General features: G+C 36.2%; 1 protein-coding gene across 28 annotated transcripts in view; it reads right to left on the reverse strand.

The window, feature by feature from the left end:
- NF1 (neurofibromin 1) overlaps nt 1–12996 on the reverse strand; it is a 296867-nt gene that overhangs the window by 140735 nt on the left and 143136 nt on the right. For 20 of the 28 annotated variants that reach the window (XM_002748206.7, XM_017972552.4, XM_003732962.6 and 17 more), the window contains 13 exons: nt 12767–12922; nt 11350–11599; nt 10747–10820; nt 10428–10511; nt 8255–8695; nt 7742–7881; nt 7312–7434; nt 6763–6846; nt 5504–5620; nt 4822–5003; nt 4490–4701; nt 2262–2423; nt 2021–2124 (listed from right to left, as the gene is read on the reverse strand). In XM_002748206.7, the coding sequence (XP_002748252.1) occupies nt 2021–2124; nt 2262–2423; nt 4490–4701; nt 4822–5003; nt 5504–5620; nt 6763–6846; nt 7312–7434; nt 7742–7881; nt 8255–8695; nt 10428–10511; nt 10747–10820; nt 11350–11599; nt 12767–12922 (2129 nt within the window). The remainder of the gene's footprint in view (nt 1–2020; nt 2125–2261; nt 2424–4489; nt 4702–4821; nt 5004–5503; nt 5621–6762; nt 6847–7311; nt 7435–7741; nt 7882–8254; nt 8696–10427; nt 10512–10746; nt 10821–11349; nt 11600–12766; nt 12923–12996) is intronic. The other 8 variants (XM_078373889.1, XM_078373884.1, XM_078373881.1 and 5 more) reach the window with 1 other exon arrangement.

A 12996-nucleotide genomic window follows, 5' to 3' on the forward strand; every position in this document is an offset into this window, starting at 1 on the left:
CACGGTGGGTATATTTTTAAATGGATACTTTTTCCCTTCCCTGCAAAGCATAAGGATTTTTCTTCTATCTTCACCATGAGAGCCTGGTGAGGCTTCTGGAAGTAAAACTCACAAAGGTGCAGGAGTTTTTCTAAGACTAGGCCCCCAGGAGTGTGAAATGCTCAGCCTTCAGCAATTCATCAATTAAGATCTAAGCTTTACTACCAGTAACCCGCTCCAGAAGCTGCTTCTCCTGTTAAGCTGTGATTCTCTGTATTTACCTGTCTGTTCAGTTTTTGGAGTGGACCTAAATTCTCTGATGGATCTAAGAGCTACTGATTTTCAGTTTTTCAGCTTTTTTTCATGTTGTGAACATGGGAGTGTTGACTTTCAAGCTCTTTGCATGTCAGATGGCCTCAGTCTGATTTTAAGCAACCTGAGTATTGTCTGCCATCTAGTTCTCTTAGCTGGACCACAGCACTTTGTATAGCAGATTTCTTTGAGGCAGTTAGTTCACTCTCTCACTAAGTAATTCTTTAATCTTTAGAAAGTAAAATTGCTTAATAAGATTCAATAAAGTTGTAGGGCACAAAATTAACATAATAATCAGTAATAATGTATTATATATACTTGATAATTGTTAAAAAAAAAAAAAAAACGGAGACATGAGAAGTTGTCAAGAAAAAAAACCAAAAGTGCTTAATGGCAAGAAAATACGAGGCTTTAAAAAATACTGCTTTGGCCACGCACAGTGACTTACATCTAATCCCAGCACTTTGGGAGACCACGGTGGGTGGATCTCTTGGGTCCAGGAGTTTGACCGGCCTGGACAGCATAGCAAAACCTCATCTCTACCAAAATACAAAAATTAGCCCTGCGTGATGGTGCACGCCTGTAATCCCAGGTACTTGGGAGGCTGAGGTTGGAGGATCATTTGAGTCTTGGGCAGGAAAGTTGCAGTGAGTCGAGATGGCGCCACCACACTCCAGCCTGGGTGACAGAGTGAGATCCCATCTCAAAAAAAATAACAACAGAGCAGGGGTGGGGACTAAAAAATAAAATAAAATAAATAATAATAATAAATTAATTAAAACATAAAATACTGCTCTTAAGTTTTTAACTATTTTAACAAAAATTAGCTTAGTGCTGGAGTTTTGAATAGATATCACAGTTGATACTTCAGCAAATGCAGAGCCATAAATGTCAACTAATGTACAGTTGCCAAATAATAATTATTTAGGAAGAACAACCATCAAGAAATTTTGAACTTAAAAGTAAAAAATAAAGTGCTAACTGAAAGACAAGAACATCTTAACATGTGCCTTAGAAAAAGCAAACATAAAATAGTTAAAATTCATTCATTTAACAAATATTTATAAAATGTTCACTCTAAGGCAGATAGCATGCTAAATACTCATGGAAGGATATAAAGATGTAAAAATGTGTAAGAGCCAACAGTCTAGAGGGGAGCTAAACTCATAAAACAAATTGTTACAATAGTAGTGTGCAGAACAGAACAAAGCATATTTTTTTGTTTGTGGGTAGTGTATGTACGGGTGGTATCTGGTAACAGGCAGAAAAAGCTTCACAGATATGCACCACCATGCCCAGCTATTTTTTTTTTCTTTTTTTTGTATTTTTAGTGTGGTGTTTCACCATATTAGCCAGGCGAGTCTTGAACTCCTGACCTCAGGTGATTCACCTGCCTTGGCCTCCGAAAGTGCTGGGATTACAGGTATAAGCCACCACATCTGGCCCAGAGTGCAGTTTAAACTGTAATCCAAGCACTTTTGGAGGCCAAGTAACAGTCTCTGGAGGTGGAAGTCAAAGACACTTTTCTCCAGTCTGTCCCTGGATCTAAGGCAAAAAAAAAAAGGACACCTTAAAAAAATGTACATATATCATTAAATTAAAGTGTATATGCATATAACTTTTATAATTAAAAACTAATTTTAATGATCAAAGGGAGAAATTATGAGGGCCTTGCTTCATGCAGTGCTAGTTAAAAAAAAAAGCAGTTTTATGTGAAAAGATGACAAACCTGGTAGGATCCACTTCAAAGCTAACATGTTGCCAATCAGAGGATGTGATCACAATTCGTAATAAAGGATCCAGGAGTTTTTGTAGATAGGTAGCACCATATACCTATAGAAATGCATGAGTAGGAGTTTATTATGTCGGCTACATATACTTTACCTTAAAAGAAGACAGTCAGCTCTGCACAATCTGTACATTACTTGACATACCTTACCACACACACACATGAAATGAATAATACAAACCTTGAAACAGAACGTCATTATTTTACTGGCCAAGCTGTTGCCTCGGAAGAGAGTCTGCATGGAGTCTGCCAATTCTACCTCTTTAGAAAACATGTTCCAGAGCAGCTGGTAGAGTAAATGCCGAGAATCAAACAGAGTAACCAGAACTCGAGCTAGTTCATCCTGAGAACAAAACAAAATCAGGTTAGTGCAAACAATCCCATTTTTGTTCTCAGGGAGAAAGCTGAAGAGTAGCAAAAATGTAAACCCAAAGTTGACAACCCCTTGCTAAATTAAAATGATGACTGATTAATATTTCTCCTGAGATTTATCTGTGTACATTGTTTATGATAGATGACTATACACGATGTCTACAATAGCTGTTAATTCCAAGGATCAACTGGTGAAAGCTATTAAGAGAGGCCTAGGCTTTACCAGCAGACAAAATCTCCAGGATTCAACTCAAATTGTATCACAAAATGAAAGAGAGCAGAAATAGAAGATGACAGCAAAGAGTTTAGTTTGATTTGTACAAGCATTTACACAGATCAGAAGTAAGACTGATGATCAGAAGAGTTCTACTCTTTTCTTGTATAGTCAGGGAAACTCTGAATACTGAGCATAGACTAGGCAGAGATATGACAAAAATAGAAAGACTATAGGATTTTTGAGAAATCAGGAAGAAAAGGAATTGGGCATTCAGAACCCAGAGATCAGCCAGATTTACATACAAAGCTAGGGGGATAGGGATGAGGGCTGAAATTCCTATCTATTAGCTAAATACATCTTTTATAACTCCCTGTATTAAAGCAGTTTGGGTACACTCAAGAAAAATGATCTAATAGTAAATCACTGTTTAATCACATAAGAAGAAATGTATAGAGAATGGGGGTAGCCATAAAAAGATGCCTCAATCCTCAAGCAGTTAACAACAAAGGCCAGGATCATGGCCCATAGCTCTCTAATTCTTGCCTGGTCCCCGGATTACAATAATGTGATAGATGAGATCTGGCCTAATAGAAAATTCCTTCTCAAAGTCTTTTAATATAAAACTCAATGAATTAAACCTACTTGAAATTAACAATTATTAAGAAAATTACTGAGTATTTTGAGTGCTAATTATAGGCAGGTGGTAACAAGAAAATTCAGAATTTCCATTTTCAAAACATTTGAACATCTGTGAACTAATTTTAGGCTTCAAGAAGATTTCAATAATTTGGAGCTGTTACTAATCAATGAGTATAAAATTTCAGTTATACAAAGTAAGTTCTAGAGATGTGCAGTGCAGCTTTGTACCTACAGATCTCATACTAAGTGTTCTCACCAAAATCAAATACCAGAGGAGACACATTTCAGGTGGTAACAACAGCAAGGGTTATCTAGGGCAGAAACAAGTCTAACACAAAGAAGGGACAGAATGGTAGCTGGTATGGCTTTGGTGAACAAGAAGGAAAATGGCCTAAGATGATGATAGAGATGTGGCAGGGCCCAGATCAGGTAGAGACTTGTAAGACAGAATAAGGAGTTTGAATTTTAAGTACAGATATAACAAATATGATCCCACAGCTTTAAGAAGAAACAAATTTACAATGACAGATTATCTTATTAGTTATAATTTACTATAACTGAAATGGTTTTTGGTACACTAAAAAGCAAGCATCCTTTGCTGGAAGGACATATACTTTTGCTGGAAAGGAAAAACCCTTCTCAATGTTTTAGCATGTATTAAGAATGATGTGATTTTAGGAAAATTTTTTATTAAATTAAGAGACCTAATAGCCATATGATGTTTTTGGTGTTTAAAACAAACAATATCATAATATCGAATGAAAATACAGTGCTTACATTTTTAAAAAGCTGTATAACACATTACGGGAAAAAGTACAGCAAACTGGAGGCAGTAAACAGGCACAAATCGTGGATTCCAATTCCAGCGTTGCAACAACTGAAATTAGGTTTAACCTAACCACCTTATTTTAAATATATGAAGACACCAGAGTAGATCAGTGATTCTTAATCAGTGTTCAAACAGAATTTTCAGTGGGATAAAATGATATAGACTCACTAGTCAGGTCTAGGAGTGCCAACCACTTCCCTACAGCTGAAAAGTCACCTAACTAAACATCTAAGACTTTTTCTGGCTCTAAAATTTTATCAATTCATTCAACAAACATTTATTGAACAAATATATTCTGAAGGATTTGCTATGTACTAGGCATTTTTCCTCCCCACTTACTCTATGCACTTACCCACTGAGAACAAGGAACCACATTGGCCAGAGCCATAGCTATAGGGAGCTCTCCTTGATCACCCATCATTGTGACCAGTTCCACCAATCTCTCAAACCGATCAGCTAATACTGTTTCTGCAAGTGTGTCAAATTCTGTGCCTTGTTGAAGGATTTTTGTCAGAACTTCCATAAACGTAGCTCTTGTCTGAAGATCCTTGTGGTAACCTAAACCTGGTGTGGACAAACAGATGCAAATTACTAACATGGCCTTGCTGGAGTAATTTTTTGCTTATCTTACATGCCAGTTTTCTAGGTTTTGTATTACTATATGAAATTTTCATTTGATCTCACCTATGGAGTGCATGAGACCACTGTCTACATTGGCATTGAGTAAATTTGACATTGCAAGGACTGTACAATGCCTCAGTGATGCCAGCCTCCGAGACATGCCACGTTTCCTGCCACCTGTTTGTGCATTTTCATCTTCAACTTCACTGCAGTCATTCAAAAGGTTCATAAATAATGTGAAGTATCTGAGAAATAAAAAGAATGACCTTTACATAGCAAAGTCCATAACAACTAGAAAGCTAACCAGACATTCCAAAACAATCACATGTGCATGGTGTGACTGGTCCTCAGTTAACTGCTTCTCTCCTCTCTCGGGATAATCAGCCAGGCTCATTATGAAGTGTGCTGTGTTGGACATGATTTTACCTGATATAGCCTAGTATACCTTTCATAACATAAGCATCAAATAGATGTAATGTTTCCTGGTAAATGTGTCACTTTTGATGGTTAGTATATAAAATTTGTGGTCCAGACAGCTTAGACAATGTCACTTTTGTAAATCACTTAATGAAACAATCTGGGTTTTATTATAAGCAAAATTTTACTGATCATATATTCTTTAAAAATAAAAAAACACAGTTATTTTCCTATTCTACTTCTGTCTTGAGGAATATTCTTTGTTTTTGTGTGTGTGAAGGGGATTTATTTGCTTTTTGCTTTGTGGTTTTTGGTGACTGAAATTTACTTAAGAAATAACTGTGATTTGGCTTCCATTAATTCCACACCGTCTCCTTCCTCAGGCTGCAGTGGGAGACCAGCTAGAAGTGAAACTACTGCTTCCATGCTTGCCTGGTCCAAATCTCTGGAAAAAAAAAAAAAAATTAGAGACCAGAAATCTTTCAGGTTCTTTCACTTCCCCTCAAATAAACCTCCTATTAACAGATATAAACTTTTGGAACTACCTACTTCACTAAACAAATTATTAGCACAACCCAAATAATTTGAGTTAATATGCAGACCCCAAAATACAAAAACATCTCAAATGGGGAGAAGGCAATACTAACTTTCTACATAGTAATCTTGGCAAAATGACTACCTTAAGTCAGAAGTATGTACAATTGGCCCTCTGTATCAGTGAGTTCTATATCCATGGATTCAATAAACCATGGACTGAAAATATTGGGAGGGGGGGGAAAGTAGGAATTCATCTGTACATAGGTACTCAATATGTACAGATTTTTTTCTTTGTTATTATTCCCTAAGCAATATGGTATATTATATAACACTTATACTGTATTAGGTATTATAAGTAATCTAAAGATAATTTAAAGTATATGGGAGGATGTGCATAGTTTATATGCAAATACTATGACATTTTATATCAGCACTTGAGCATCTGTGGATTTTAATGTTCATGGGAGTGAGGTGTGGGCAGGGATTTGGGGAGTGGTTCCTGGACCTAATCCCTGGCAGATATTGAGAGATGACTGTATTATAAAGCTAGGCTTGGTCAAAGAAACATATGTGAATGCTTATTATACAGTCCATAGTGTTTTATCACTTTCCGATATGTGTCAATAAGTATTTATCATGAAAGCAGACTTAATTACTTCCTTTTTTTGTCTCTAGTGCTTGAATCAGAAAATCAATTATTTCTTCGCAAGATTCATCACAATGAGTTCCTCAAATAATACCTTTATCTTTATCTATCTAATCATAACATAAATTCAATGTGAGGCTTTATGTATCTTATTTCCCAATAACTGTAGACTATTCTTCATAAACTGACAACACTAACTTCCCAAACATATTGTTCTCTCACATTTATTTTTAGTGAGTCTCAGTCAAAAAAAGTAGTAATAAAAATTAGTGTCTTTATATATTTCAAACACAGAAGTTTCACATCTAAAAAGTTTAAATATGCATAAAATACAAGTATAAAGCTGTAATGAAGTAGTAACATTCTCACAATAAAACCCACTAATAGATCATTCTCTTATTTACCTTGTAAGACATTTTACATCATCATCTGCTGCTTGGTTTGATGTTCCCATAACCCAATCTGTCAGGTATTCTACCATCTTATTCCTATAGAATGATGGAGAAAAGACAAACAGCAAACAATTTTTTTGAAGCCACACACATGCACACACACGTCTAGTCATGTAAGATTTCTTATAGTGTAAATAATTTGCCAGATAACCTAGGTGACATGATGACTTTATAAAAGAGATACTGCTATCACAGACACAAAAATCAAAAGGGAACAAGCAATGTGGATATTTAGCCTCCATAATGGCCCTTAGTTATGGTATCAGATGGGAAACAGAATCAAATCTTAGCTCAAGTATAGCACAGTTTTAGAAAAAGGGAACACTGTCACAGACACAAAGCTTAGGGAAATTTGAGGAGAGATATAGAGAAAAACAAACATGTAAATTGCTCCTTTTTTTGTCTTCCTTTCTACCAATAACCAGATACTTACTCTTTTTCTGTACTTCATTTAACATATTAAGATTTACAAGACTCTACCTTGCTCTTTTGAGAACTCACCTAAATTTCATCTCTTGGCAAAATGAGAGGTCATCTCTCCTTGCCATCATTACTTCAACTAACTGACACAGTTTCGTTTTTATTTGAATTGCATGGACCATATTCCCAAGCACACGAACATATCTATAAAGACATAGAAACAATAAAAAAAAGATCAGATATATGCAAAAGAGAAGACATTCAAAATACTTTGGTTGTCAAGTTAAATGAATTAAATGTAAGTTTGAAAACAATAAGATATTTATCTCACAAATATCTTTGTTAAGATATTTATGAACATACACAACTTCTGGTTACCTTATTGTCACACCCTAGTTTGTGTGCAGTAAAAGAATGGCAAATTAGTTTATCAATTACTACCAATATCAATGTGTAAGAGGTTTTGCTTCTCTCTTAAAATGTTTCTGCTACATTTCAGCAGAACGCTTACCTGACCAGATTTAACATCATTGTTTCAATGCTAGCTTGCCCTAGATGTTCAGAGCTGCCTTCAGTATGATTATCTAGCAAGTTCTTCATTATAGCTATGGTTTGCTCTACAAATTGAGTATTGGTATCAGTCAATAAAACCTAGAGAAAGAACAAATACATTAATGATTTGCCATCAATGCACAGAAGACATACCCCCTAGAGAGATGAAATTGACTGACCTAAACACACAAACAGGTACACAGGCACACAACCAAAGAAGCATACAGATAAACACAGACACTCATATGCATACACAAGGCATTTATACCCTCAGGCACCCTTACACACCAGAGTTCCTAAGAAGCAAGCTGGCCCCTACACTGAGATGACTCTTCTTTCTGCAATTTTTTGGCAATTTTTTAAAACTATGAGTACCTAATTTAAAAGATTCTGAAAGAAAAAGGCTTCATTATTTCAAACAAGTCAACCTATTCATAGGGAAAGGTGAAACAAAAAGAAGAGAACACTTTACCTGTCCTTGGGCGTCAAAAAACTTGCTGATGGTATTCTTCAATTTGTTAAATAGCATTGGATAAAGAGCAGGACTCAATTCTAGGCCCACCAGATCCTTAACATTGGTCCGTATCTGAAGACCCACTTTCTCATGGTTACACACCATCAAGGACAACAGCCGATCCATAAATTTGCTGACAGGTGTATCTGTGTTTCCCTCTGAGGACATCACTGAAATCATGGAACCCTTACGTTCACTGACTGGGCCCATGGGTGGGCTATAGGTTGCCAGGCCAGAATTGCTTCTCTGCTGGAGGCACACTCCCCCAAGGGCACAAAGGAAGCCAGTCATGTTGATCCATTCCTGTAGGGAGTCTGTGTCAGACAAATCTATGGATCCTCCTCCACTCACATGGGACATTCGCCTCTTAACAATGGTCTTGTGAAGGCTTTCAGCAGCCTAAACACAAAATTTTTGTGCAAAGCATGAATTAAACCTAAATTAGTTGAGACTTGACAAATTACTCTTTATCCAACATTTCTTCCATGACAAAAGTACAAAAAGTGTAAAAAAAGTTAAATCCCCAAATTACCATATAAATTTTTAAAGAGCCACTGATTTATTTTTGTCATAGCTACACTAATATAATCACCCGAGTATCAAATTTGTTTTAAAAAGCTTTGATTTCGGCTGGGTGCAGTGGTCCACATCTGTAATCCCAGCACTTTGGGAGGCCAAGGCAGGCAGATCACAAGGTCAAGAGTTTAAGACCAGACTGGCCAACATGGCGAAACCCTGTCTCTACTAAAAAGTACAAAAATTAGCTTGGCATGGTGGCTCATGCCTGTAATCCCAGCAACTTGGGAGGCTGAGGTAGGAGAATTGCTTGAACCAGGACCAGGGAGGTGGAGGTTGCAGTGAGCCGAGATTGCGCCACTGCACTCTAGCCTGGGCTACAGAGCAAGATTCAATCTCAAAAAAAAAAAAAAAGCTTTGATTTCACATGGGTGAACCTTGGAAAGGTTCTAAGTGAATGCTAAGTGAAAGAAGCTAACCACAAAAGCCCACATATTCTACAATTCCATTTATAGAAAATATCCAGAATAGGCAAATCTACAGAGACAGAAAGTAGATTTGTGGTTGCCTAGGACTGGAGAAGTGGAGGGAAGAGAGGCAAGAAAGTGAGGGAGGGGGCTAGAGGCAGAGATAGCTAAAGGGTACAGGGTTTTTTCCTAAATTAATGAAATTGTTTTAAAACTGACTGTGGTAATGGTTGCACAACTCTGAATATTCAAAAAACAGTCACTGAAATGGACACTTTAAACGGGTGAATTGTATGGTATGTAATTATATATTAAACAGTTATACCCCCAAAAGCTTTCATTCTAAAGCTACATGTCCCTTCCAAATAAAGGTATTAGGTACACAATTTTGCTTTATAAAAATATAACTCTTTTCTTATTGTAATTAAGCATGACAGAAAAAAACAACAGAGGAATAACCAGTTTTTACAAATCACCTAAAAATGAGAGTAATATGAATATTACAAATGAAATACACGCAAATACCAACTGATCGTTAATTTCCAAAGTAATAGATAAAACCATCAATAGTAATAGTTGAATGAACTGTCCACATTTTAAAATTTCATTTAATCTGTGGGTTCAATCTTCTGCCCAAGACATTCCTTAATTAGAACACCTAACAAAATAGCAAAATGAATTGTTTCCATGTTAATTTTTCTCTACCTCTGCTGCTCCTTTTCTGAAAATTTTGTGAAGCACCCTGATGAAGGGGAAAAGAGCAATAAAGGGTAAAGAAATGGTCTCTGCAACAAATAGTCTCTGGCAGTGCTGCCCAGTATTTCTGTGATGATAGAAACATTTTCTCTCTCTGCTGTCCAATAGAGTAAGTGTCATATGTGGCTACTGAGTACTTGGAATGTGGCTAGTATATGACTGAGAAACTAAATTTTAATTTTACTTAATTATGTTAAAATTTAAGTCAAATAGTCACATGTAGCTAGTGGCTACTGTGTTACAAAGTACAGGTCTAGATAAACCACAACTAAATATCAGTCTTCAGACAACTATATGCTTACTATACTGAGACACACACAAAAGATTACCAAAGTGAAGTACATATATTTAGCAGTTCAGGTAACAAACAACAGTCAACTTTACACACTTACCTGGCCATCTTCCATTTTGGCTTTTGGATAGTTAAGTATTAGTTTTGTTGCTTGTTCCCATTTTGCATGTGTATCTTCCCAAGCCTAAAATGAAGGCAATTATCACTTAAAAGCAACTTTAAGTCTAAAATTAAACACCAGTCAGAAACAGCCAAGTTTCAAACTTGATGTATATTAAGTACTCAGACGTTATACTTGTAATATGCACATATCTTGGATTTACTTCAAAAGCTATTCCTGATCACACATATGTAACAAGAGGCTTCCAAAATTGAGGGTGGGGGGCCTGGAAGGGGTGTTTCTGTTGTGAAGGGCATACCTCAGTGTTTCCTGCAGTGGGATGCTCAATGCGCCTCAGTAGTGCCATTACTCTTTTCTGAAGTGCTGCTCTTCCTAAGCAAATACAAGAGCAAATCAAGTTATTGCACTTAGAGCCCTGCCTGATGATGGAGAACCTGATAAGTCCCACTCAAAAGGCAGAGTAGAGGGAGCAGGACAAATGCTTCAAATGATAAAGCCAAAAACTTCCTTTCACTAACCTCACAGGAAAGGTACTTATCTTGGACTTTTATCTTGGAATAGCATAAAATAGCTGTTCCCACCTATAATTTACTCAAAACATATGCCAATGTGTGTAAAACTTCACTATCTACAACGTAGGCAGAGTAAATTACATAATCATAATTGATGGTAACATATACTGCCAGTTATTTTAAAAATGTACAGCATATTAAAAATTCAGTGAGAGACTAACAATTTATTTCAAATGTTATTTTCATCTTGCTTTGTTCAGAAAAGGATTTCAAGTAAGCTACTTGAATTTCCCCTGAAACTTACAAAGCAGTAACCTTAAATACATTCTCACAATCAGATGCCGGGGCTTTGAGGCAGACTAAGTAAAAAAACCACTATTCACATTTACCTGTTGACATCATATTGCTGACAGAGGAAAACTCCATGAATGTGTTATAGTTGGGCAAGAGGTTATGCACTGACACTTCATCCACACCACACCGGATATCTGCTTCCTCGCAGAGATGGCGAAAACAAGACATGGCAACCAGAACAGCTTCAGTGTCAGGGTTCCAAAGAAACATGTACAAGGCCACTTCCAGTTTGGTCTGGGCTTGTCGACAAATTGGTGGGGTTCCACTGCATCCTGCTGTACTATCCTGAGAGTCAAGGGTGAAAGACGTATATTTGTAACTTGGGTAATTTTATGTATAAAACCCAGCAATGCAATAAACTGCATGTGTGTGTATAAATAACTCAGCATAAGGTAACTCACAAGAGCTTTTTCCTTTAATCATTATAGAAATTTTTCAAACCCCAACACATCTTGTTCAAATGAGAAATGAGATTATCTGGACCAACATAATGCTACTATCTGTCCAAGTCAAATCAAATAGGTATTATCCTATTCCAGATTCCAGAAATGTAAACTGATTCTAACATGGACAGGTAAAAACACCATAACATAAAACTACTGCAGTAATAATATAATGTACTTCCCAGTGAATTAGAAATGACAGAAAAAAAGGAAGTAACAGGAAATTCTATCTATTTGCTATAGGGAAGTAATAAAATAAGTACACTGCAGTACTCACTGAAACAAGAGCATAAACAAGAACTAAATATTGCTGTAGAAGATATACCTGATTCTGAATTACTATTCCCCAAACATGAAATGGAGAAAATAATTGACAAAGAAATGCAAATTCTACAAGTAAAGCAGACTATAGTAAATACCATACTGCTTACATGGTTTTTTTCCCTTAACAGAAAATTATATTAAAAATTATGGATGAAAATGTTTTGGTTTGGAAAATAAACTCTTCTGCAGTGATTTGATATTTTTACTTGAAATATTATTTGTACTTAAACGAAATTATACACACAAACACAAATCACAGAAACACTTATTTTTAACATGAAGCAAAATACTTTGTTTTTATCCCTGTAAATCTATACCTTTGTTAGCTGGTACAACTTCTATACTTCTGTGGTATGAATGGCTTCTTTTTTGTGGGGGGGAGGTTTATACTAATTACGTTGATCAGAAATAGCTTGTAAGTGTCAAGTGCTATTTACACATCCTTTTATTTAACCCTCACAACAACTCTGGGGCAGGAATTATTATTGTCCCCATTCTAAAGTTGAGGAAATGATGAACAAGGATGTTAAGGACTTGTCCAAAGTTCCACAAAGAGCAGTGATAGAACTAGTCTACACAGTTTTTCAGTATTACACTATGTTACCTAGATGACATTTACCAAAGTTCATTCAAAAAACAAATAGAGCACACATGATGATACAGGAAAATTACAAAAGAAGCTGACCATAGAGGAGTTCCCTTTTCCTTTCCGGAGAGAGGCCCCAGGAGTACGGAGTAACTCTTCATGATCCATGGACATTTGACTGGTATTTCCACTAGAAGGGATATCACATCCTACCCCATAAAAAAGCAGAAAGTGACAGGAACTTCTATCTGCCTGCTAGAAAAAAGAAATAGATAAGCTTTATGGAAGCACTGACAACCAAGAGCAATAAACACTTATTTGAGTTGTCT

The sequence above is a fragment of the Callithrix jacchus genome, chromosome 5, assembly GCF_049354715.1.
Source record: "Callithrix jacchus isolate 240 chromosome 5, calJac240_pri, whole genome shotgun sequence".
NCBI classification, from domain to species: Eukaryota; Metazoa; Chordata; class Mammalia; order Primates; family Cebidae; genus Callithrix; species Callithrix jacchus.